Consider the following 27,148-nt stretch of genomic DNA (forward strand, 5'->3'; position numbering starts at 1 on the left):
CGTTTATCTCTAAGGAAGTGATTTTATTATATGTTGACATGGACTACCATATAAGAGAAGCACAATGGTTGAAATGGTTCAGTCGACCATGAAGATTTGAAAATGTGCTTCTTTCTTTTTGACTTCAGCACACTCCTGTAAACATAATACACTTCGTGTTTGTGTTTAAATAAAATGCAAACCTAACGGGCGCTCATTTGTATTTGGGTAACTTAGAAACACACATCTGTGAATGAAACGTGGATCGCGTACCATAAGTGAATTCACACCTTTTGCTGTTCACTTTACAGTGTAAACTCGCAGTGATGGAGGGCATCGTGTTGTTATTCTACCTATCCTCTACGTATACGTTCCTATCTGCATCAGGTGAGGTCTATATTTGGTTTAGGGACGTGATAGGGAATATGTAACGGCAGATTATCATATTAATTTATCATGACTATATCTTGCATATGCGAGGTGTAATACACATTCCATCTGAATGATATGTATACATATACCTCAATTTCAGGGACGTGTCCGGTTGGTACCTATGGAGTCGACTGTGACTATCGGTGCAACTGTCCTCCAAACACGTGCAGCTCCTCCTCTGGCTGTACAAGTGGGGATTGTTACCCGGGATGGTCGGGGCCGACCTGTCACAAACGTACGTTATTTTTAATAACATACACATTAGACACATTTTACTTTCTACTTTGTCTTTTGCTAAAGTTTAAAATATGCCCTGTGTACAAGCTAGGAAATATTGTGTTATTTCAGATAAAAACATAGCAAAACAATATCTGACACATGTTATTTCAGTTGCATTTTGTCAGTATGTACAATACGCCCTTTGTACAAAGCTCGGTTTTGTTGTGTTATTTCAGAATAAATATAATTTACATGTTCAGTGTGTTAAAATTCCATCGCCAGCTACCACAATAGTTCATTTAAAAATGTCATTCCACATATTGTTATTTGTCTATAAAATGTATCAACGATAGATGTCAGTACCTGTATTATTTCCGTTATTAAGTTTACACACATTGCAACATGTCTGCCTTCTCATTGTACATTCACTGTTTAACCCATGTCACATACATGGATGGTGGTAAGATAACCTGCTTACAAGTAGGTCACTTAAATGTGCAGAAAATGCACCTTATATTGTTATGCTCAAATGTAAATGCTGCGTGTGGAGTTTTGACGTGTGGCTTTTGAGAAACAATAAATAAACATTAATAACACTATTGAAATAGCGTTCATTGTTTGGCAGATATATCATAGACATTTGTTTTAATACTACCACGATAGATCTACTGCTCATAGTGTTACTGTTTCTTGCTTCCTAAAATGTGATTACATATTTATCTTAATCCAAAATAAAATTCATCACGTTAATGCATTGGTAGCTCAAACGTCTTAGTTACAATGCCACATATGAATCTAACTTCAGGCAACATCCTCCTGAATCTCACTGACAGTGCGTTTGCATCAAGTCCTACCCACCTCAACACACCACCACACAGAGCTGCGGACGGGAAGGTAGCTGCAACGCCTGAACACATCGCAAACAGCTGCTTCTTCACCAATAACACGGGTGCAAACTACACCTGGTGGCGCGCTGATCTGGAAAACAGAACACTGATGAATGACGTCACTATCTCCTTCAGAAAAGACTGTAAGTGTTATACCTGTTTAAATATACACTCAGACCCCTCTTTTACGAAATGAAATATCATTTGTAAATGTATCGCCATTATCGATTGCAAGTTCAGCATCTTTATCTCTAGTTAAAGCTCGGAGGAACGGAATCCAGGTGTATGTGACCAACTCTGTCAACATACCGAGTGGCCACAACTGCTACAACGTCACTGGGAATGGAAACGGAACTGACGTACCGGATGTGTTGCATGTCACGTGTTACAGTTGAGGGCGCTATCTCCTTCTGTACACCACCACCATCAACAAAGACCAACCAGGAGTCATAACACCTATGATGGACTTCTGTGAGGTAGAGGTCAATGGTAATATTTGAGGCACTTATCTACCAAATTAAAAACTGTTGCCAGACTATATGTGCTTATAGGGTCTTTTACAAATATATTTTTCAACCCTTGACTTGCATGGGCTAAGCGGTAGATTTTTAGGCAATAATAACTTCCGGCGCGTACTCGCAACAATTGCCCATTGTCAGTGTTGAAACATAGACAAGGGTGTTATTTCAAACATATGCTACCTCGCCATCTCACATAAATGCATTATTGATGTAAATATCTAGTGGCTTATAGATTTTGTGAATTGTATAAGTCCATATTTGGAAAAGACATTGTAAACTTTCACGTGAAGAAAGGTACTGTTATATATTGTAGCTGCCTCTGGCTGCATTAATGTTAACATGATTATGTCTGCGAAACTTACAGCAACCAAATGGTCCATGTCACTAGTACTTAATGAATTTAATCTTTTGATGTAGTTTTCTTATCTTAACCATGTTTTGTTGTTACTAGATACCAGATACAAATACAGACATTACTGTTCCAGTTTATAAATTCCTCTCAAAGTGATAAACCTGTTTGATGTACATGCAACGTGTTATGTGTTGTGAGCTTCTGCCACTTCTCTTCTTATCTCTTCTCTTGGGCTGTTCGTGTGGAAGTTCACCAATGCGAAATACCCATTCCTCTATTAATAAACTGTTAACTTTGGTATCCACAAGCACCTGGGCAATTGTAAAAGTCAAAATGAGATCCTGTCTACATGATCACATCCGGTGATTGTTAAAATTTGCAATGAAATTGGTCAATTAAAAACCCTAATGGTGTACTACACTTCAGTGGTTTATGATATGTGCATATTTCATGATCATGACGATCAGAGGGATATTCTTAATATCATTTCAAATAACCTAGAAATGAGATTTTGTAATTTTAAATTGATCTCTGTGTCATGCTTGCTTTTTTCCCTATTAATAAGTTTCTTCCAGATAATGATATTCTTATTTATGTACATTAATCCAAACGTTTGTAAAAATATTGACATGCACAAATATTAACTGAATACAGGTCACCTAATGAAGGGACTCCAATAAGTAGATGGATGGAATATAGTGCTTTGTATCCATAAACAAGTGTCACGTAGTCATCATCTGTCATATTTTGTTTCAACTATACGCGCGGGAAGTGGAGAGTTCTCCGGGGAAACAACTCTGTCGATTATTCCTTAGGGGTTTCTAAATGCACGTGCACGCTATACAACCAATAAGGAAAGAACGTGTTTGTACCTGCAACTAATCTGAAACATTTCCCGTGATTTATGTACAGAATGCGAACATGGGAGATACGGCCACAATTGCCCCACCGATTGCCGCTTAAGGGAATGCAAGGGGGACAGCTCTCGTTGTGACCAGGGAACTGGTGAGTGTATTGAGGGTTGCCGTGGAGGTTACAGAGGACCCGACTGTATGCGACGTGAGTGAAATTTCATGTTTTCTTTGATGTGCATGAAGTAGCGTTTTAAGTATCACCAAAGGCAATAGCCCTACATGTATAGTACCCTGAACATAAATATTTCATAACCATATACATATGTCATAACCGCATTGTGATGTACACAATTTGACAGAGCAGCATCGCTAGCATACACTTTTAACAAACAACAAGTGAATACTGTTTGACAGGCGTAATATTTAATATTCCCAAACTTGAACCCAGTATGAAGAGGTATCACAAATATTAACCTCAATGTATTTCGAGAAATGAATGTGCACTTTCTGAGCCATATATCTGTAATGTCAGATTATGTTAACAGGTTAAGCCGCTATATTTCCAATGTGGTCACAAGTTACAAAATGTCTTTTGTCGTATGCAGCATATTTAAATATCACATAAATTAGTCAATGTATTTCTTGTTTCTGCATTAGTTAACATCATCAACGTCGATCATCTTACTTGTTTCATATTTCAATATCCTAGTTCCATATCCACGGCCAATTGTAGGAACATTGTGATGTATACATTTTTTTCTTACCTTTATTGTGTGGAATAGTTATGATCAAAGTTGCGAAATCAAACGTTTTAATATAACTTAGTTCTTCGTAAGACATTACGTGTCTGTCTCAATCAACTACTTATTTAGCGTATTTACAGAAACAACAAGATTGAAGTCAAGTAGCCCAGTAAAATGCATTTATTCTACTCTAGCATGTGAGGAAGGACACTATGGTGCTAACTGTTCCCGCAAGTGTGACGACAGACACTGCAAACATCCTGATGCCTCATGTAACCACGTGACAGGTGAATGTGTTCACAACTGCCGCAATCCAGGAACAGGTGGTGTGAAAAGTGAGTGAACACTAATTGAACACGCCAAAGTAATGGAATCTCAGAGACAAATTTGTAACCTAAGTTTCATGTGTAGCAAAATTACCATAACCTTGCTGTGTATACAAGTGGAGAAGGTCTCAATGAAACGTGTGGTGAAATACACGAAGAATATATGAGTACGAAGTAAATAGTGTGTGTGAATGTATTTTGAGACTCTGTACTGTCGTTTCAGATCAAGCGTGTAGACCAGGTTGGCAGGGATTGGACTGTGTGGCAGGTAGTAACAATTTGCATATATTAATAACATTTGGTGTAAAATGCTTGCAGAGTTTGCCCCTTGGTCACGCAAGAAACCTATGATTTTGGTTCGAATCCCGGTTCGCCCCGATTGTGTTTCTCGGTTTATCAGCACCATACCTGCGCTCGTGGCTTTCTTCGGAGCGTTAAAAGTTTGACACCTGCATCACTTCGGGCTTTCCACCCTTATCAAGTTGACACGCCGTGATATACCTGGAATACTGTTCACATCGGCGCTCGCTCACTCACTCACTCACTCACTCACTCACTCACTCTCACCCACCCACCCACCCACCCACTCACTCACTCACCCACCGGAACTGACATTTATAACGATACTGTTTCAGAGCATATTCTAATACCATGTTATGTACATGAATCAACAATGTTTGTTCAGATTGTTCTTCTGGGACGTTCGGAGACAAGTGTTCGGGTTCATGTGGTGCATGTCTGGACAGTGAGCTGTGTCACCGTGTCAACGGAACTTGTCCAAGAGGCTGCAGTGACGGATGGTCAGGGCACCTGTGCAAGCAGAGTAAGAATTATGCTATTAGTTTCTAGATTGGATGGCTTTCTGTGTTTTATATATTTACGAAAATTAAATATTTTAAAATTAACAATGTGTATCCGTCACTAGCCTTTTTACGATGTGGAGCTACCAGTATATCGTTGCCAGATGGGATTGAGAGAAACATGACATCAGGTTTTTACAATATGTTGTTTTATATCAGAATGTATCTGGATGACGTACGGCGCCAACTGTTCAGAAACCTGTGATGCGTGTCTAGACAATGACACGTGTCACCATGGCAACGGAAGATGTCTGAGAGGTTGCAAGGAGGGATTGACAGGGGAATTCTGCACACTAAATCAAAGTAAGAGTTTTGAGATATACATATCCACATTGTATAGGACTATTTTTGTTAAAACATGATAACTGTATACTTAGAGTGAGTGAGTGAGTTTGGGTTTAAAGCTGCATTTAACATTATTCCAGTTATATCACGACGTTTATACTAAGAAACAAAGGGAATGCACTACCGACTTTCGGCAACTCACCTAATACTGAAAACAGGACCATATTAGACATATGTCCAATATTGAAAACATTATTAGCCAAATATTAAAGATCAGCGACAAAGACATTAAACATTAATTACATTCAGTCAGTGTTTTTGTTGGTTACATGTGTGGTGCATATGAGTTTATTTCACATATGTTCGTTGTATGTATAGGAGAGAGACCTTGAACAAATACATTACTTGGGTTGTTTTATGTATGCAGAATCAGATGGTGGCGGTTTATCCCCAGTGGTATCTGGCATTCTTGATGCCGTGACGATGCTTGTAGCTGTTGCCGCTATTGGTGGCGTGTGGTGTTTGTGGAGAAGACATATTATAAGGTACAATGGGCACGATGTATATTTGCGTAAGTGTTGCATAACGCCGCAGTCAGCACTATTGCATAACGCCGCAGTCAGCGCTATTGTAGTTCTAACACGGTGGCCTGGGTCAGGTTAACCAGTGGCTGACAGAATGAGCAACTTGCTTTAGAGGCTGACAATCTGATCCCGATTATCACCAACATGAGGTCCTGGGGCCAGCATATACTTCCATCAGCGATAGCTTATAATATGATAGTATGATACGCATATCCAGCAGCTACATATCAGACTCCTACATATCTATTTTCATTTTGTTCTGTTAATACATTCATGATTGTTGACCATAACTTTTAATTTGCAAAAGAGTGAGGAGCGAGGTATAACTGGTAATCTTTTCTCATCATCTTGACAGGGAGCAGTCAATGAATTCTGCAGGACCTATCGTGACCACGTCTGTGACATCGAATGACTCTGAAAACAACTATATATCACTGCATAGAACGCAGACAGAACTGTACGAGATCATCAGACCAACAGTACAATACAACAGCGAAGGCGTGGATATTTAGGCTTAAACTTATCTCACACACGTCAAAGTTGAGAAAAGAAATATGTCAACACAGGTGCAGGGAACTCGGCAAGTGTATTTAATGCGCATCAGTGATTCATACTGCAAAACTGTATCTGTGCCTTTTATCATGGTGATTCAATATATTCGATTCAGAATACATTGATATTTCCACAACAACTATACTGTCAGTCATGCTATGCGCACTTGAGGGCGTATCAGTGTATTGAATTGAATAAGGAACTAAGCCGATTTGCCGCACAAACGTTCTTATCACAGCTAAACTAAGCTTATCTAAAATAGAGATAGAGATTTTAATGATTGGATTACTCTTTCTTTTGATGAACCCTACCTAACAGCAAACAAACAATACAAAGGATTGTACTTTGATACTATAACGCACATATATACAGAGAGCAGAGATCTTATTGTATTTTGCATTTGCCTTTGTTCTCATGTATTCTCAAAGTCGCGGGGGCACGGATGGCCCAGTCGTCTGAGGCACCGCAATTCGCTGTGCAGAGTTGCGTCCCTTTGACACGCCAGAAACCTATGATCCCAGTTCGCCCCGATTATGTTTCTAGGTTTGTCAGCACCATACCCGTGCGCGTGGATTTTACCGAAGTGGTAAACGTCTGAGACCTGCATCACTTCGGGCTTTACTCCCACATTAAGCTGACACGCCGTGATATAACTGGAATAATGTTAAAAGCGGCGTTAAACCCAACTCACTCACACTCTCAAAGTCACAAATAACGAGTTGAACATATAGTTTGTGTTATGATTCGTGCTCGCTGAACCCTGGTTGTGTAAATATTGGCTACGTTCCTTCAATAATCTTTATCATGTATAAAAAAACATACTTACGTGAAAGTCAAAGTGAAAGTCAAAAGTACATTGTTTTATGTATCTATTTTTTATAGTCTGATTGATCTGTGGGAAGCCCATGACTCAAAACTGCTCCTGTCAATTATCGAAAGTGTACTGAGATTTATCAGGGAATTCGTAAAGATGTTGATCATATTGTAAAAAAAGTTTAAAAACAAATTTCGAATTCGGTCTGCTCATCAGTTTTCACAGAGACAGATAATTTGACATGCGACTGTGCGTGTTCAACCTGTAACATTGAAAGGGAACTGAAGTTATCCTGGTCTGGCTAGACAACTGGTTGGCTGTGTACACAGTTAGAGGAATGATTAAAAAGTTATATAGTCACGCACATCATATATCGTATTAGTATCCCTTCACTTTATCACATTTTATTTTCCTCTTCGATTCGGTATGCTTTGAATCATCACCCACAACCAGAGGATTAGATTACAACACTAAATTGATAGCAAGCATTTTCTGCAACTTCTACATGAAATGCGTTGCAACTCTTCTTTTATCGAAACATAAGATATGGTTATAGTCGCACACACAATCTATAATGCTTCTACCAGCGGGCAGGGAAGGAATATCTCTTCTGTTGAAGGTTCTATACTTATGACGTTCTTGACAGTGATTCATAAACGCAAACTAATGATATAGTCGGAATCGTACAGTGGACTGCGTCATCACTGATTTTCAGTTGTCCATTCATTTCATTTCCATAGCTATTTCGGTGGATTATCGAGAACGGCTAGTCTCTTGCAGTGACGTTTTATATTTTGTGAATATATGAAATGTTTTTGGTTTGCCTTTGTGAACATTTCAGTCGTTGTTCATGCCTCCAGTCGACTTATAACAGACTTACATTAACTTAATAGTGACTGGAACACCAGTCACTGGATGTTCACGGGTATGTTGAACACATTCAGTTATATTGCCCAATAGTAGGAGCACACGTGCCCTAAAGCGCCGCATTCGCTGTTCAAACCAGGGATGTATTGATCAGTGTTCAGTCAGATTTTCGTCAAAGGTGAAAATGTATTAACACAAAGGTCATTATTCGGTTTTCCGTATATAAATGCCTAACATGTGATCACGGTGTATACACATTTGTATTCGACCAGGAAGTTGCATATCTCCTATGCGAAGTAGGAGGCGTCAACTGTTTATGCCACACTGCTCAATCAATATCTGTTGAAAGGGCATGTTCACTGCGGGGAGAGAGCCTGTACACCCTGTTTACTGACCGTGTAACGAATGTATTGATACCTTCTGAGCCAGAGGCTTTAGTGCTAACTTTCAGAATTTAAAACGTCAATCTTATCAGTTTTGTAAGCGGAAGTCATATTTGCCAGGAAGAGTGTCTTTTGTAGTAAAGTATAGAAATATATATCATCCTGTCCCCAATATAAGCCGTGTTACACACGATTATAGATTGTCACCTGACGGATTAGTATATAAGACAGTGATATATAGATATATATATATATATATATATACAGAGAGAGAGAGAGAGAGAGAGAGAGAGAGAGAGAGAGAGAGAGAGAGAGAGAGAGAGAGAGTGAGAGATGAGGTAAAGGATATACTAAGTTTTTACGAGTGGCACGAGATTAGTACTATATACCTTTTGTGTGGTTGTCTACAGGAAAATTGAATTATTTTATTACTAATGTAAACCTTGAAACGTAAACGTCAATTCTTCCTACCTAACACACAGGGGCGTTTCACCACCTCTTGTATTTGCGACTTACAAAGTAATTCCGTTTTTGCAAAATCTGTAAAAAATAGAAAAAAGAAACAAAAAATATAGATGCCAAATTTAATTCTTTATCATACATTTGGATTATATACAAAATGCACTTCAACAAAACATATCCTAGCTTGAAATCAGCATGACCGTTTTGAAAGTGAACGAATACACATTGGTGAAGTAACAAAAATCGCGTTTTGCGAAACAAACAGTTTCGATTGGAAAGTTAAATGAGAAATTTACAGTCGATACAGTTTCAAGAGAATAACAAACGGCAAGAAGCGATATTAACTCCATAAATGGCCGTCTGTCTTTGTTTTGCCATGTCAATGTAGAACGAACGTAAATAGGAAGTCAGTTTGTGTATGCGCTAGACACTTTTATATAAAATATCAAATATCACATTTCCCAACTTCAGAAAACTCAGTCTTTCACTCTGAAGTATATTATTAACATTCATAATACACAGTTTACTGTTACACTGTATCTATTTGTTTTGTTGAGACGATTAAACTGTGAGACATGATGCATTTGTCGGATTTTATCTCTCAGGCAAATGAAGGGAGGTAACTCATGTCACCCTATTCGATTCTACGTATACATTATTCTCACCAGTTCTAATACTATGACGCAGTAGTTTGTACAGGTACATACTGGACAGTTAGTGGCCTACAGGAATGGTATGTTACAGAACATAATGCGCCATAGCCTGTCGGCACAACACCCAAAGTTGCAACAATCTGCATACCTGCGTCACGGTTGGCTTTCCTCTAAACCTTCGCTCTTTGATATAAAAGGAAGTATTGTTCAAAGGGATTTTAAACCAGCAAAGTCGGTCACTCACTACTATCAGGGGAAATATTTTCTCGGCAAGTTAATAATCTACAGTCGTGAGTTGGAATGTCATATACGCCGTCGATGCATCATATTTTCACTGCAATATTCTACAGTCTACATGTGGATAATGTACCCTGGCCTACACTTTCTGAATGTAGGCAGATAAGATTGTTCTCAGTTGATGTCAGATCCATCATATCCAAGTTATCAGTTGAAAGCAGCTTTTGTAGTGTACACTTCCTTGTTACCCGGATGTAATGTTCCAGCATACTGACCATATAAACATTAAACATATCGACAAGAGATGTTGATGAGAGTCGGTCTGAATTGTACAAATGTAATAAAATGTTCAGTACACTGAAATTAACAAAGTCGCAATAAGTACAATAATCAGTATAGCTTTACATGACATTGAGATGAATGTATAATATAACAAAATATTAAAGGCTTTGTGATGATAATGTTACAGTTTTTACAGTAACTGTTCTAGATAGGAAAATAAAATATAATATATACATTGACGATGTAAAACCTATTTATTTGAAAAGACGCTTCTGTTTGCCACCTCAGCATCACTGCCTGTAGCCAGCCATGGATGTGAAAGACTCAGTAAATGGTCGGTGATAACAGACTTTGCCGTCATTGGGTCTCCGTCTCATTTTAGCGCTTTAGTTCGATAACAACCGAATTGATTTGAAGGTGTCGATGGGTCAATAATACATAGGAGTTCTAATTGGAAGTTCATATTTTATAAAGTATACGTGAGGCCAAGCATTGCACACTTTCTCACACATTAAACTGTCACAGCATGATATCAATACATTAATGTTCAAAGCGTAAAACAACACATCGTTATCTAACAGAGTCGGTATTTCCAATATGGTTGCCTGTTAACTCTAGCTAGCTACCAATCCAATCTATAAAACTAGTCGGTGCTTAAAAATCGTTAACAACTAATTCTGTTTTCGTCCGACCTCGTTGTACTTGACAGTTTGCTTACACATTTATTCACCTTCACTGTCGTCTACAACTTTTGTGTTTCGATGAAGGATGAGGCCAATTCAAAACACGTAGATACCTCGACCTGGAAATATATACAGTTTCGTATGTACACGTGTATTCAAACGTGACGCATGTGGCTCCTGAACATGGTGTCACCTTCCTCTTTCATTAACTACACACTGTACTCCTAACCTGAATGTGCATGTCATCAGTGTGTGCCACCTTCCTGATCTCTTAACCACACGCTGTACTTCTTACCTTTTACAAATGTAACATTAACGTTGCTTACACACCATATAATGTGGAATAGGAAATAATGCGTTGGTAGAAAACCATCGATGTATGGGAGGCTCATTGACATACTGTTTCTTGGACATAATCACATAATTAGTAAAAACATCGTGTGTGTGTTGTGACTTCAGTGCTATTGGGTGAGTGAGTGAGTGAGTATGGTTTTACGCCGCATTAAGCAATATTCCAGCAATATCACGGCGGGGGACACCAGAAATGGGCTTCACACATTGTACCCATGTCGGGATTCGAACCCGGGTTTTCGGAGTGACGAGCGAACGCTTTAACCACTAGGCTACCCGACCCCCCCCCCCCCCCCCCCTATACTAAGACTTAGAATATGTTATACCATGACTTAGAGTATGTTATGCCAAGACGTTGTAGAATAAGTTACACCATGACTTATAGTATGTTGTACCTTGATTAAGAGTATGCTTATATGATGACTTTGAGTTTGCTTTACAATGACCTGTAGTACGTTATACCATGACCTGTAGTATGTTATACCATGACTTAGAGTATGTTGAACCATGTCTTAGAATATGTTATACCATGACCTATAGTACGTTATACCATGACTTATAGTATGTTATACCATGACTTAGAGTATGTTATACCATGACCTATAGTACGTTATACCATGACTTAGAGTATGTTATACCATGACTTAGAGTATGTTATACCATGACCTATAGTACGTTATACCATGACTTATAGTATGTTATACCATGACTTAGAGTATGTTATACCATGACCTATAGTACGTTATACCATGACTTAGAGTATGTTATACCATGACCTGTAGTATGTTATACCATGACTTATAGTATGTTATACCATGACTTAGAGTATGTTATACCATGACCTATAGTACGTTATACCATGACTTATAGTATGTTATACCATGACTTAGAGTATGTTATACCATGACCTATAGTACGTTATACCATGACTTAGAGTATGTTATACCATGACCTGTAGTATGTTATACCATGACTTAGAGTATGTTGAACCATGTCTTAGAGTATGTTATACCATGACCTATAGTACGTTATACCATGACTTATAGTATGTTATACCATGACTTAGAGTATGTTATACCATGACCTATAGTACGTTATACCATGACTTAGAGTATGTTATACCATGACTTAGAGTATGTTGAACCATGTCTTAGAGTATGTTATACCATGACTTAGAGTATGTTGAACCATGTCTTAGAGTATGTTATACCATGACCTATAGTACGTTATACCATGACTTATATTATTTTATACCATGACTCAGAGTATGTTGAACCATGTCTTAGAGTATGTTATACCATGACCTATAGTACGTTATACCATGACTTATAGTATGTTATACCATGACTTAGAGTATGTTGAACCATGTCTTAGAGTATGTTATACCATGACCTCTAGTATGTTATACCATGACTTAGAGTATGTTATACCATGACTTAGAGTATGTTGAACCATGTCTTAGAGTATGTTGAACCATGTCTTAGAGTATGTTATACCATGACCTGTAGTATGTTATACCATGACTTATAGTATGTTGAACCATGTCTTAGAGTATGTTATACCATGACCTCTAGTATGTTATACCATGACTTAGAGTATGTTATACCATGACTTAGAGTATGTTGAACCATGTCTTAGAGTATGTTGAACCATGTCTTAGAGTATGTTATACCATGACTTAGAGTATGTTATATCATGACTTAGAGTATGTTTTACCATGTCTAAGAGTATGTCTTACCATGACATAGAATATGCTATACCATGACTTATAGTATGTTATGTCATGACGTTGTAACGCATATTATACCATGACGTTTTAGTCTATGACATGCAGGAAGGTAGATACACAAAGAGGTTAATGGGCAGATTCTCAACGTAACAGTGTGTAACGAATATGTCACTAGAGATAAAGGTAGACAGACAAATATGTACCTCTGTGAGGTCGTTATCAAACAGATGCCCGAGTCGTCTGATGTTGTTGTAGATTTCCACCTCGTTGTCATTTTTCACGCCCTGCAAGATGTTGTTCAAGATGCAGAACAACGTAGCCATTCGCCTTTCACCCTCACTGAAAGTATTTGTACCATGAATTGACATCTGCTTAGATGAACCCTTCTGTGAATATTTTCAGTTATTTACGTACCTCTTAAATAAGGATTCGTAATTATAATTACATGTACACTACAGCAAAATATTCATTATCAACGAAAAAGAATATAGTATATCCACAAATCCAAAGTGCATAATTACCCAAACATAATTGTAACTGGCTCTGCTCTTGTTGCTCCACTTCGTGACTCCATCTCTGCTACAAGGTCAAGGACAACGTTTGGGTTGATTGTCTTCAGTAGATACACGCGCACTGGCGGAGAGGATACGTGACCCTTAAAATACAATATGTCAATGTTATATACCACGACGTCCCGTTAATTCGTAGGGTACCTTCCCTGGTCAAATGACGTCTATGGATTACTGTGCAGAAACATAAACCTTCCCAAGTATTTGTCCTGTATGCAGGGTACCTTGGATAGTGTTATCATGACTACGTTGTACTTTGCACAAATACATAGGTACATTCCACAGTCTCTATATATAATCATATATGTATTTATTGAACTTACGACTGAACTCCGACAGTTTTATATAACTCGCATATTGACTGCGAGTGAATGACGTTATTAAGACTAAACTTGGATATCCATTCAAACTTATCATACCTCCATTTTTCTTTCCACATTTCTCAAAACGATGTCTGGACTGATATCATATATCATGGAACATTTCACGCTCAATGGAGTCCAGTCGAGGCTGGATCCCAATGTTGGCAGGAAACAGGGCAGCATCTGTTAGTTAACATTATTAAGAAGTCAATGGTAAGGCTCCTTACAGTCACACAAGTATATCTCATCATTGACACAACTTCAATATAGTTCCTGTACAAACTGCCCAACATTACTTTATGTCATCTGTCTGCTGTAGAGCAGTGGGGGACACTCAAGTACTATACCTAGAAACACCAGCTTGTAGTCCTCCCCAGCATTCCTGATGTCATCTGTCTGCTGTAGAGCAGTGGGGACGCTCTAGTACTATACCTAGAAACACCTACTTGCAGTCCTCCCCAGCATTCCTGATGTCATCTGTCTGCTGTAGAGCAGTGGGGGACACTCAAGTACTATACCTAGAAACACCTACTTGTAGTCCTCCCAGCATTCCTGATATCATCTGTCTGCTGTAGAACAGTGGGGGACACTCTAGTACTATACCTAGAAACACCTACTTGTAGTCCTCCCCAGCATTCCTGATATCACCTGTCTGCTGTAGAGCAGTGGGGGACACTCTAGTACTATACCTAGAAACACCTACTTGTAGTCCTCCCCATTATTGCTTGATATCATCTGTCTGCTGTAGAGCAGTTGGGGACACTCTAGTACTATACCTAGAAACACCTACTTGTAGTCCTCCCCATTATTGCTTGATATCATCTGTCTGCTGTAGAGCAGTGGGGGACACTCTAGTACTATACCTAGAAACACCTACTTGTAGTCCTCCCCATTATTGCTTGATATCATCTGTCTGCTGTAGAGCAGTTGGGGACACTCTAGTACTATACCTAGAAACACCTACTTGTAGTCCTCCCCATTATTGCTTGATATCATCTGTCTGCTGTAGAGCAGTGGGGGACACTCTAGTACTATACCTAGAAACACCTACTTGTAGTCCTCCCCATTATTGCTTGATATCACCTGTCTGCTGTAGAGTTGTCAGGGACAGCCTGGCTCTATACCAACAAACGCCTACTTGAGTTTAACTAATATAGTGTATCGGATTCAACGCAGAAACCACATCATAAACTAAATCACATATGTAGGCTTACTTTGTTACCAATTATCATTTCCATAAAAATTAAGGACGGTCTATTCAGATTAAACTACTTTCAGTGTTGTAGAAATACAACTCAGGGCTTATACCATAAGAAGTGAAATGGTGTCTCACTTGTTGTGACTTTGGTAGAACTATGACTGTAGAAGAGTCGTGGCTAGTTGTGAGTTCCCAGAACGAAGACGCCGTGGTGACGGAGGGAGCTTCAGTTACTAGGTATCCTTTCAGAGAGAGTCGGGACTGAAATGTTCAAGAACAGGATTGAAAGTTCAATAGTTATTTGGTAGGGACAGCCCCTATGCCGAGACTGAATCACATATCAAGTATAAACAAGCGAGTTGGTGAGTGAGTTGGGTTAATCTTTGTCGCGTTTCCCAGATTCGCAATGTCGTTCTCGATAGTTGGATTAACGTTATATACATTTACCTACAACATGAATCTGACACGCCTGTGTATAGCTAAACATTGTTACTGTCTAGAGGCGTTAACCGAATTCACTATTCTCTTTTGATATTGCAAAACTGGCGTGTAATAACAAGCACTTACTTGTTGCTGCACTTCCCTATGTGCAGCATATGAAGTATTCTGTGATAAGGACTAGCATTTACAGCAGTATGATTCTTAATTGAAAGTTATCCCAGATACAGACTGTATCTAATCTAAATCGATCCTACCCTACCACACATAAGTATCATATTTAGATCATTTACAATTACACACTGGCATCATGACTGTTAGAACATCAGCTCCCCCGTTCACCCTCACAATGTTCTTGTAGCTGCCTTCTGGAACAAGGAGATTCATGAGTTAATTACTTCCACGGTATTTATGTAGCTACCTCCTAAAACAATGATATTCATGTGTAAATTATTTCCACAGTGTTCCCGTGGCTGCCTCCTAGAACAGGGAGATTCATGTGTTAATTATTTCCACAGTGTTCCCGTGGCTGCCTCCTAGGACAGGGAGATTCATGTGTTAATTATTTCCACAGTGTTCCCGTGGCTGCCTCCTAGAACAGGGAGATTCATGTGTTAATTATTTCCACAGTGTTCCCGTGGCTGCCTCCTGGAACAAGGGAATTCATGGGGAAATTATCTCACAACGTTCCTGTAGCTGCCTCCTGGAACAAGGAGATTCATGTGTTAGTTATCTCACAATGTTCCTGTAGCTGCCTTCTGGAACAAGGAGATTCATGTGTTAATTATCTCACAATGTTCCTGTAGCTGCCTTCTGGAACAAGGAGATTCATGTGTTAATTATCTCACAATGTTCCTGTAGCTGCCTCCTGGAACAAGGAGATTCATGTGTTAATTATCACACAATGTTCCTGTAGCTGCCTCCTGGAACAAGGAGATTGATGTGTTAATTATCTCACAATGTTCCTGTAGCTGCCTCCTGGAACAAGGAGATTCATGTGTTAATTATCACACAATGTTCCTGTAGCTGCCTCCTGGAACAAGGGAATTCTTGGGTAAATTATCTCACAATGTTCCTGTAGCTGCCTCCTGGAACAAGGGAATTCTTGGGTAAATTATCTCACAATGTTCCTGTAGCTGCCTCCTGGAACAAGGGAATTCATGCGGTCATGATCCCCTCAGTGTTCGTACAATGAACGTAGGGACATGAAGATGTATATGACTTACCTTAACATGACGTCACTGTGAGTGACAAGTGCTGTTCCGCTATTCTTACCTGATTCGGCATTTCCTCTCTCCCGTCCCAATTTCTGAATAGTCAATATATAAAACCAGTGTCAATACATTGATAAATCAAAGTGATAATTCTTTTAAAACCTCAACTTTAGAACATCGATGGATCTCAGTTAAAATTTATTTCTTTAAAACATTGAGGTTGGGATGCCATTTTAATATTCATAATTCAACACACGGTTATGTATATTCTCACCTTTATTAGGTGAGGTACTGTGATGTTCCCCATAGTGAATGTTCCATGACCAGCGCCTTGCTTAAATACTGCCACGGGCAAGGTCGTATCCCCGACCAGGAGTGCTTCATAGAGAGTGGTATACACGCTCAGGTATTGACTCTGTGACATATGTTAAAATAAATGTCGTAAAATAGGCGTCAACATGAGAACAACATAATTTTTATACAAACTGCTTCCCAAAATTCTGTCATTTAGAGAACACAGTCAAAGATAAACTAGTATATGGTGTAACAAATATATGGTGCACAAAACATATTTTTAAGTGACTATAACTTATACTTATTTCAGCCCTGAATATACATTATATCATTAATACGTTCAACAGGCATCATTTATTTACCACGTTCTGTACCATACTGTTGCGCTGCTGTCTCATTGTATTCACAACCCCGAACACGTCCACTTTGTGATCAGTGAAAACCTGATCCAGCAGATAATCCACAGCGATATATGTCCCTGTTCGGCCGATCCCAGCGCTGGTGTTAAAGGCAAATGTCCAAGTGAGGCATTAAATGAACCCCCATGTACAATAGACATTGATAATTCAAAAGGATAGGTTGAGGCCAAATACATACATACCACATTTGACAAGATAAATGAAATTCCCATATGACAGCAGAACGTTTTAACCAACCGTGCTTTAGTCTGGTCTTGAAACTGAGTTTGCTTACAAAGCTGTTGTAGGACATTTGACTTTACCAAGTAGATTGTACCATTTAACGACATCAGAGTTTGTGAAAGCAGTATTCAATCGTTTTGTGTTTCTATATTTGCGGCTACAGGAGAGTCCTCGGGGCTTTACACGTTTAAAAGTTAACAGAGATAGCCAGGGTCTGTACCATTGATGTACTAATACATCTATAGTGATAATGCAAATAATATGTGACATCGTGATTGCACATCCAGACAATGTCACTTACCTACAGTGAACCAGCAAGGGGGAGTTGTTCGGGTTGGGCGTCCTTCTTACTCGGAACACAAACTCCGCTTGTGCGAGTTCATCTGCGGTGCTGTCATCCGACCACACCGTAAAGTGGAAGTGATTCACCACAAGGCTTTCTCCAGTCTACAAATGAAAGAAAAACATTTAACATTGCAAAATACTGTTGTTGTTGTTGTTTTTATATTTAATCACAAATTACGACAACTTCGATGGTTAGATCTGGTACCTCTTTAGATGTGGCGTTGATTTTCCTGAAGGTCCAGTGCGATCTCTGCAACTTCTTGGTGACAGAAATCAGGAATCGTCCTACATCAAGTTTATATCCGTCCAACCAGTAAGAGTCGCATTTGACCTTGTGTGGAAACACAGACAACAAATTGTATAATGAACATCTACGGTTCAGATATAGTGTGGTTGTAAGCATGTGTAGTGTAAGAGCAATAGGTCATACCACGTCCTTCTCTACATGGTTGGTCAGCATAACCACTCGAGTTATCTCCTTCTCAAACACCATTCGCCAGAAGTCACCAACTGTTGTCCGTTTCGGCCCTGGACAATAGGTTAGCATCAGGTTATGTATATCATTAAAGTTGATACTGTATTGCATTAACTAATGCATCGTGATAAACATGGAGGGAAGTGTTTAACGCCACTTTAGACATTATTACTGATCACAGCATGTCTCCTTAATGTGGTAGGTACATTTGTTAGTTCATCTGTGCTGCTTAAACTGTATCATTGACATGATAAAACATCTATGTTTGACGTTTACGTTTTCGTGCTTTGAATTTAAATCAATGGAGCACTTTCGGAAAGAATGTTATACATACCTTGAGTCGCAATGTATGCTTGAGGTTTGAAATATCCCTGAAATAAAATAGTGAATCATCGTTACAATATCAGAACGTAAAAGTAACATATCCCTTCTCAAACAACAACTTACATGTCATTATTAGTATGTACATAAACATAACTGATATTTTTATTGTTGTTTTGATAACTTTTTTTCCAGGCTAATTTGCATAATGCCTATAGCCTGTTTCTGCCATGTCAATTTGGACTTAGTTTTATTTTTGAATGTTGAAAGTGCCTACAAATTACCTCCTGTAAAGTACATTTTGGATTGAGCACTGATATAAAACGAGCTAATCCAGACTTGTACTTTTCAAGTTGTTTTGTTATTTCGTATTTACATCTACGTAATGCTTTGTGTGGATTATTAAATCCAGCAAAACAGTTGGGTTTTTTTCTTTTCCATGAGTTATTTAGCTTGAAACTATTTGACGATAAACCCACATTGATGTAGTTAGCGTTGATATAGGTAGAGAGAGGATCACTGTGCAGTTTCGTCAGCTGTACTTGGTTGAAATCATCTGAAATATAGTTGTAAAAGGTGCTTCACACTACATTTACATCGATTTCTAAATCAGACTAAACATATGTGGATGCATTTAGTCAAATAGCCACGTAATTTGTTGCAACTTGTTGAAAATATTTTAAAAATCGATGGAAGCATTTGTGAGATGCTGTTTAGTCTGCTGGCTGCATATGCAAGTATGTGCATCACTTCACGAATTAACGTATTTCCTTTGTTAAAGATCAAGCACTTACATGCTGTAACAAGAAACGGATCATGCCCAACAACTAGTGGTTCACAGTTTACACCTATATGCAGACCCACAAACATTGTGCATGGCATTACTTACAAGGATAGATGTTTTTATAACGGTTCTTGGCTCTGTTTCCCTTCCGTCGAGATCTTAGCTGAGGTCGATTGGCACCAACAGAAAGTCGCTGGAACATATTGCATTCATCTGGAACTACATATGTGACCAAACGGAGATGTCTTCCAAACAAGGAATGATACATATTTTGAAATTGGATTCCTAATTATGTAAAACATTGTCCATTCTTACCTTGCATTTCATATCCACTACTAGTTCATCGATAATAGTATTGCGATAAATAAAGGAGTCAAATCGATATATCATTCTCGAAAATGCCATCGTTTTCATTATATGACACCACCAATATATAGTGCCTACGTTGAATTCACCGTGAACACCACCAGCTTCCTCTAACAACTCCCTGATCTTGTCATGCAGTTTGTCCACCTCCACCTCGGTGGAATGTTCAGGGGTGCCCTGGTTTTTGTAGTCGCCATTTGCTCTCGAACTTCCTGAAAGTGTTTGCTTATGTCAGAGTTATGTTTCAATTCATATGGGGCTCGAAGAAATACGTGGTGAGTTTCTAAATAGTTCAGGGTAGATATGATAATGATGAGGGAAAATGTATTGTTTCACACACATACACACACACACACACACACACACACACACACACACATATATATATATATATATATATATATACACATGCATAAACATAAACATTTACTACTTAAATTTTGAAAGAAATCTGAATTACCTTGTGAGTGATGCACTAGACAATGGCAGCCTGTCGTGTTCTTTCCTTTGCACCTAGAAAAGTTACCATTTCATGAAATACAGTTGAATCACCAAGTTGCTGGACGGATAATCTATAATTCTCTTGCACTGACAATTGATTTTTACTTGTTGTGCGTCACTTGTATTCTAGTTATGCGGGGTACCACAATAGATGCAGTTTGGTTCTCTAAGACTATATGGGTGTTCATTCATCTTACCAACACACAACACCTACAACTGCGACAGCGATGATCAGCAACAAATACGCCACTCCTCCAATTAAAGCACTGATCAACAGCGTGTGATCTGAAAGGAAGAGTGAGAGGTGAAACATGTTTAATTCAAAAGTCTTGAATTGGAGCTGTTATGTCATTGGTCAGTGTTTGTATCGTACAAAAGCAGCTCGTTCTCTAATGTGGTAATAAGTATACATTTATGCATTTGTACACAGACTTTGCGCCAGATCCAAGGGACTGAGTGGTCAATTGGTTCAAAGGCCACTTCTTGCAAATCGTGCCCCTATTATATTGACATTTAATAACATATTTTAAATGGAAAAATATCATTATTGAACTACACGTCTATATTTAAATATCGTAATATCAATCTTAACTAATCAGTCTTGACAGTGTCCACCCAGAGCAAGGGTCATTGCCAAGACAGTGTCCACACAGGGTAAGGGTCATTGTCAAGATAGTGTCCAAACAGGGCAAGGGTCATTGTCAAGACAATGTCCACCAAGTGCAAGGGTCATTGTCAAGACAGTGTCCACACAGAGCAAGGGACATTGTCAAGACAGTGTCCACACAGAGCAAGGGTTATTGTCAAGACAGTGTCCACCCAGAGCAAGGGTCAATGCCAAGACAGTGTCCACACAGGGTAAGGGTCATTGTCAAGATAGTGTCCAAACAGGGTGAGGTTCATTGTCAAGACAATGTCCACCAAGTGCAAGGGTCATTGTCAAGATGGTGTCCACAGAGGGAAAGGGACATTGTCAAGACAGTGTCCACACAGGACATGGGTCATTGTCAAGACAGTGTCCACCCAGAGCAAGGGTCATTGTCAAGACAGTGTCCACACAGAGCAAGGGTCATTGTCAAGACAGTGTCCACCCAGAGCAAGGGTCATTGCCAAGACAGTGTCCACACAGGGTAAGGGTCATTGTCAAGATAGTGTCCACACAGGGCAAGGTTCATTGTCAAGACAATGTCCACCAAGTGCAAGGGTCATTGTCAAGACAGTGTCCACACAGAGCAAGGGACATTGTCAAGACAGTGTCCACACAGGGTAAGGGACATTGTCAAGATGGTGTCCACACAGGGTAAGGGTCATTGCCAAGACAGTGTCCACACAGAGTAAGGGTCATTGTCAAGATAGTGTCCGAACAGGGTGAGGTTCATTGTCAAGACATTGTCCAAACAGTCTGAGGTTCATCGTCAAGACGGTGTCCAAACAGTTTGAGGTTCATCGTCAAGACAGTGTCCATAAAGGGCAAGGTTCATTGTCAAGACAATGTCCACCAAGTGCAAGGGTCATTGTCAAGACAGTGTCCACACAGAGCAAGGGACATTGTCAAGACAGTGTCCACACAGGGCAAGGGTCATTGTCAAGACAGTGTCCACCCAGAGCAAGGGTCATTGCCAAGACAGTGTCCACACAGGGTAAGGGTCATTGTCAAGATAGTGTCCAAACAGGGTGAGGTTCATTGTCAAGACAATGTCCACACAGAGTAAGTGTCATTGTTAAGAGGGTGTCAATACAGGGCAGGCTTTATCGTCAAGACGGTGTCCAAACAGGGCAGGGTTAATCGTCAAGACGGTGTCCAAACAGTGTGAGGTTCATCGTCAAGACAGTGTCCACACAGGGCAGGGTTCATTGTCAAGACATTGTCCAAACAGTGTGAGGTTCATCGTCAAGACGGTGTCCAAACAGTGTGAGGTTCATCGTCAAGACAGTGTCCATACAGGGCAGGGTTCATTGTCAAGATAGTGTCCACACAGGGTAAGGGTCATTGTCAAGACAGTGTCCAAACAGGGCGAGGTTCATTCTCAAGACAGTGTCCACACAGGGTAAGGGTCATTGTCAAGACAGTTTCCACACAGGGCAAGGCACATTGTCAAGAAAGTGTCCAAACAGGGTAAGGGTCATTGTCAAGAAAGTGTCCACACAGGGTAGGGGTCATTGTCAAGACATTGTTCAACCAGGGCAAGGCACATTGTCAAGATAGTGATCACACAGAGCAAGGTTCATTGTCAAGACAGTGTCCACACAGGGTAGGGGTCATTGTCAAGACAGTGTCCACACAGGGCAAGGCACATTGTCAAGAAAGTGTCCAAACAGGCCGAGGTTCATTGTCAAGACAGTGTCCACACAGGGTAAGGGTCATTGTCAAGACAGTGTCCAAACAGGGTAAGGGTCATTGTCAAGAAAGTGTCCACACAAGGTAGGGGTCATTGTCAAGACATTGTCCAACCAGGGCAAGGCACATTGTCAAGACAGTGTCCACACAGAGCAAGGTTCATTGTCAAGACAGTGTCCACACAGGGTAAGGGTCATTGTCAAGACAGTGTCCAAACAGGGCAAGGCCCATTGTCAAGACAGTGTCCACACAGGGTAAGGCCCATTGTCAAGACAGTGTCCACACAGGGTAAGGGTCATTGTCAAGACAGTGTCCACACAGGGTAAGGGTCATTGCCAAGACAGTGTCCACACAGGCCAGGCTTTATCGTCAAGACTGTGTTCAAACAGTGTGAGGTTCATCGTCAAGACGGTGTCCAAACAGTGTGAGGTTCATCGTCAAGACAATGTCCATACAGGGCAGGGTTCATTGTCAAGATAGTGTCCACACAGGGTAAGGGTCAGTGTCAAGACAGTGTCCAAACAGTGTGAGGTTCATCGTGAAGACGGTGTCCAAACAGTGTGAGGTTCATCGTCAAGACAGTGTCCATACAGGGCAGGGTTCATTGTCAAGATAGTGTCCACACAGGGTAAGGGTCATTGTCAAGACATTGTTCAACCAGGGCAAGGCACATTGTCAAGATAGTGTCCACACAGGGTAAGGGTCATTGTCAAGACACTGTCCAAACAGGGCAAGTCCCATTGTCAAGACAGTGTCCACACAGGGTAAGGGTCATTGTCAAGACAGTGTCGAAACAGGACAAGGCCCATTGTCAAGACAGTGTCCACACAGGGTAAGGGTCATTGCCAAGACAGTGTCCACACAGGGTAAGGGTCATTGTCAAGATAGTGTCCAAACAGGGTGAGGTTCATTGTCAAGACAATGTCCACACAGAGTAAGGGTCATTGTTAAGAGGGTGTCAATACAGGGCAAGGGTCATTGTCATGACAGTATCCACACAGGGCAGGCTTTATCGTCAAGACGGTGTTCAAACAGGGAGACGTTCATTGTCAAGACATTGTCCAAACAGTGTGAGGTTCATCGTCAAGACATTGTCCAAACAGTGTGAGGTTCATCGTCAAGACAGTGTCCATACAGGGCAGGGTTCATTGTCAAGATAGTGTCCACACAGGGTAAGGGTCATTGTCAAGACATTGTTCAACCAGGGCAAGGCACATTGTCAAGATAGTGTCCACACAGAGCAAGCTTCATTATCAAGACAGTTTCCACACAGGGTAAGGGTCATTGTCAAGATAGTGTCCAAATAGGGTAAGGGTCATTGTGAAGAAAGTGTCCACACAAGGTAGGGGTCATTGTCAAGACATTGTCCAACCAGGGCAAGGCACATCGTCAAGACAGTGTCCACACAGAGCAAGGTTCATTGTCAAGACAGTGTCCACACAGAGTAAGGGTCATTCTGAAGATAGTGTCCACACAGGGCAAGGCACATTGTCAAGAAAGTGTCCAAACAGGGTAAGGGTAATTGTCAAGAAAGTGTCCACACAGGGTAGGGGTCATTGTCAAGACATTGTTCAACCAGGGCAAGGCACATTGTCAAGATAGTGATCACACAGAGCAAGGTTCATTGTCAAGACAGTGTCCACACAGGGTAGGGGTCATTGTCAAGAGAGTGTCCACACAGGGCAAGGCACATTGTCAAGAAAGTGTCCAAACAGGCCGAGGTTCATTGTCAAGACAGTGTCCACACAGGGTAAGGGTCATTGTCAAGACAGTGTCCAAACAGGGTAAGGGTCATTGTCAAGAAAGTGTCCACACAAGGTAGGGGTCATTGTCAAGACATTGTCCAACCAGGGCAAGGCACATTTTCAAGACAGTGTCCACACAGAGCAAGGTTCATTGTCAAGACAGTGTCCACACAGGGTAGGGGTCATTGTCAAGACAGTGTCCACGCAGGGCAAGGCACATTGTCAAGAAAGTGTCCAAACAGGCCGAGGTTCATTGTCAAGACAGTGTCCACACAGGGTAAGGGTCATTGTCAAGACAGTGTCCACACACAGCAAGGTTCATTGTCAAGACAGTGTCCACACAGAGTAAGGGTCATTGTGAAGATAGTGTCCACACAGGGTAGGGGTCATTGTCAAGACATTGTTCAACCAGGGCAAGGCACATTGTCAAGATAGTGTCCACACAGAGCAAGCTTCATTATCAAGACAGTTTCCACACAGGGTAAGGGTCATTGTCAAGATAGTGTCCAAATAGGGTAAGGGTCATTGTGAAGAAAGTGTCCACACAAGGTAGGGGTCATTGTCAAGACATTGTCCAACCAGGGCAAGGCACATCGTCAAGACAGTGTCCACACAGAGCAAGGTTCATTGTCAAGACAGTGTCCACACAGAGTAAGGGTCATTCTGAAGATAGTGTCCACACAGGGCAAGGCACATTGTCAAGAAAGTGTCCACACAGGGTAAGGGTAATTGTCAAGAAAGTGTCCACACAGGGTAGGGGTCATTGTCAAGACATTGTTCAACCAGGGCAAGGCACATTGTCAAGATAGTGATCACACAGAGCAAGGTTCATTGTCAAGACAGTGTCCACACAGGGTAGGGGTCATTGTCAAGAGAGTGTCCACACAGGGCAAGGCACATTGTCAAGAAAGTGTCCAAACAGGCCGAGGTTCATTGTCAAGACAGTGTCCACACAGGGTAAGGGTCATTGTCAAGACAGTGTCCAAACAGGGTAAGGGTCATTGTCAAGAAAGTATCCACACAAGGTAGGGGTCATTGTCAAGACATTGTCCAACCAGGGCAAGGCACATTTTCAAGACAGTGTCCACACAGAGCAAGGTTCATTGTCAAGACAGTGTCCACACAGGGTAGGGGTCATTGTCAAGACAGTGTCCACGCAGGGCAAGGCACATTGTCAAGAAAGTGTCCAAACAGGCCGAGGTTCATTGTCAAGACAGTGTCCACACAGGGTAAGGGTCATTGTCAAGACAGTGTCCACACACAGCAAGGTTCATTGTCAAGACAGTGTCCACACAGAGTAAGGGTCATTGTGAAGATAGTGTCCACACAGGGTAGGGGTCATTGTCAAGATAGTGTCCAAACAGGGTGAGGTTCATTGTCAAGACAATGTCCACACAGAGTAAGGGTCATTGTTATGAGGGTGTCAATACAGGGCAAGGGTCATTGTCATGACAGTATTCACACAGGGCAGGCTTTATCGTCAAGACGGTGTTCAAACAGGGAGACGTTCATTGTCAAGACATTGTCCAAACAGTGTGAGGTTCATCGTCAAGACGGTGTCCAAACAGTGTGAGGTTCATCGTCAAGACAGTGTCCATACAGGGCAGGGTTCATTGTCAAGATAGTGTCCACACAGGGTAAGGGTCATTGTCAAGACATTGTTCAACCAGGGCAAGGCACATTGTCAAGATAGTGTCCACACAGAGCAAGCTTCATTATCAAGACAGTTTCCACACAGGGTAAGGGTCATTGTCAAGATAGTGTCCAAACAGGGTAAGGGTCATTGTGAAGAAAGTGTCCACACAAGGTAGGGGTCATTGTCAAGACATTCTCCAACCAGGGCAAGGCACATCGTCAAGACAGTGTCCACACAGAGCAAGGTTCATTGTCAAGACAGTGTCCACACAGAGTAAGGGTCATTGTGAAGATAGTGTCCACACAGGGCAAGGCACATTGTCAAGAAAGTGTCCAAACAGGGTAAGGGTCATAGTCAAGAAAGTGTCCACACAAGGTAGGGGTCATTGTCAAGACATTGTCCAACCAGGGCAAGGCACATCGTCAAGACAGTGTCCAAACAGAGCAAGGTTCATTGTCAAGACAGTGTCCACACAGAGTAAGGGTCATTGTGAAGATAGTGTCCACACAGGACAAGGCACATTGTCAAGAAAGTGTCCAAACAGGGTAAGGGTCATTGTCAAGAAAGTGTCCACACAGGGTAGGGGTCATTGTCAAGACATTGTTCAACCAGGGCAAGGCACATTGTCAAGATAGTGATCACACAGAGCAAGGTTCATTGTCAAGACAGTGTCCACACAGGGTAGGGGTCATTGTCAAGAGAGTGTCCACACAGGGCAAGGCACAATGTCAAGAAAGTGTCCAAACAGGCCGAGGTTCATTGTCAAGACAGTGTCCACACAGGGTAAGGGTCATTGTCAAGACAGTGTCCAAACAGGGTAAGGGTCATTGTCAAGAAAGTGTCCACACAAGGTAGTGGTCATTGTT

At 40.8% G+C, this 27,148-nt stretch overlaps 3 protein-coding genes across 3 annotated transcripts in view; 2 read left to right on the forward strand and 1 right to left on the reverse strand.

Annotated features, from left to right (window-relative positions):
* The first annotated feature begins 94 nt into the window (after positions 1 to 94).
* Positions 95 to 1,912, forward strand: LOC125382146. The gene is made up of 4 exons (XM_048400612.1): positions 95 to 366; positions 512 to 646; positions 1,436 to 1,660; positions 1,773 to 1,912. The coding sequence occupies exons 1-4, from the start codon at positions 306 to 308 to the stop codon at positions 1,910 to 1,912; spliced, it is 561 nt and encodes a 186-aa protein (XP_048256569.1). The 5' UTR covers positions 95 to 305.
* LOC124121525 (multiple epidermal growth factor-like domains protein 10) lies at positions 1,869 to 7,050 on the forward strand. The gene is made up of 8 exons (XM_046484544.2): positions 1,869 to 2,006; positions 3,303 to 3,449; positions 4,182 to 4,322; positions 4,537 to 4,581; positions 4,999 to 5,136; positions 5,333 to 5,476; positions 5,886 to 6,003; positions 6,398 to 7,050. Exons 1-8 carry the CDS (start codon positions 1,976 to 1,978, stop codon positions 6,552 to 6,554), a joined length of 921 nt encoding a protein of 306 aa, XP_046340500.2. The 5' UTR covers positions 1,869 to 1,975; the 3' UTR covers positions 6,555 to 7,050.
* Positions 7,051 to 9,234: 2,184 nt separating this feature from the next.
* Positions 9,235 to 27,148, reverse strand: part of LOC124121514 (receptor-type tyrosine-protein phosphatase epsilon-like) — a 36,186-nt gene continuing 18,272 nt past the window's right edge. The window contains exons 2-19 of the mRNA XM_048400604.1: positions 20,761 to 20,848; positions 20,523 to 20,575; positions 20,141 to 20,274; positions 19,802 to 19,889; positions 19,392 to 19,468; positions 18,926 to 18,962; positions 18,547 to 18,644; positions 18,322 to 18,447; positions 18,073 to 18,218; positions 17,493 to 17,628; positions 17,111 to 17,251; positions 16,898 to 16,931; positions 15,926 to 15,990; positions 15,320 to 15,445; positions 14,044 to 14,169; positions 13,577 to 13,710; positions 13,259 to 13,394; positions 9,235 to 11,094 (exon numbers count right to left, since the gene is read on the reverse strand). Coding sequence (XP_048256561.1) covers positions 11,035 to 11,094; positions 13,259 to 13,394; positions 13,577 to 13,710; positions 14,044 to 14,169; positions 15,320 to 15,445; positions 15,926 to 15,990; positions 16,898 to 16,931; positions 17,111 to 17,251; positions 17,493 to 17,628; positions 18,073 to 18,218; positions 18,322 to 18,447; positions 18,547 to 18,644; positions 18,926 to 18,962; positions 19,392 to 19,468; positions 19,802 to 19,889; positions 20,141 to 20,274; positions 20,523 to 20,575; positions 20,761 to 20,848 — 1,805 coding nt within the window. The 3' untranslated portion in view covers positions 9,235 to 11,034. The remainder of the gene's footprint in view (positions 11,095 to 13,258; positions 13,395 to 13,576; positions 13,711 to 14,043; positions 14,170 to 15,319; positions 15,446 to 15,925; positions 15,991 to 16,897; positions 16,932 to 17,110; positions 17,252 to 17,492; positions 17,629 to 18,072; positions 18,219 to 18,321; positions 18,448 to 18,546; positions 18,645 to 18,925; positions 18,963 to 19,391; positions 19,469 to 19,801; positions 19,890 to 20,140; positions 20,275 to 20,522; positions 20,576 to 20,760; positions 20,849 to 27,148) is intronic.

Source organism: Haliotis rufescens, unplaced genomic scaffold (assembly GCF_023055435.1).
Source record: "Haliotis rufescens isolate VD_foot unplaced genomic scaffold, xgHalRufe1.0.p SCAF_2, whole genome shotgun sequence".
In the NCBI taxonomy this organism is placed as follows: Eukaryota; Metazoa; Mollusca; class Gastropoda; order Lepetellida; family Haliotidae; genus Haliotis; species Haliotis rufescens.

Coding starts and splice junctions, on each gene's coding strand:
- LOC125382146 (XM_048400612.1), top strand. CDS start 306: ATGGAGGGCATCGTGTTGTTATTCTACCTATCCTCTACGTATACGTTC. Junction 647..1,435: donor GGGGCCGACCTGTCACAAAC/GTACGTTATTTT, acceptor ATCTAACTTCAG/GCAACATCCTCCTGAATCTC. Junction 1,661..1,772: donor TATCTCCTTCAGAAAAGACT/GTAAGTGTTATA, acceptor CTTTATCTCTAG/TTAAAGCTCGGAGGAACGGA.
- LOC124121525 (XM_046484544.2), top strand. CDS start 1,976: ATGATGGACTTCTGTGAGGTAGAGGTCAATG. Junction 4,323..4,536: donor AGGAACAGGTGGTGTGAAAA/GTGAGTGAACAC, acceptor CTGTCGTTTCAG/ATCAAGCGTGTAGACCAGGT. Junction 6,004..6,397: donor TGGAGAAGACATATTATAAG/GTACAATGGGCA, acceptor TCATCTTGACAG/GGAGCAGTCAATGAATTCTG.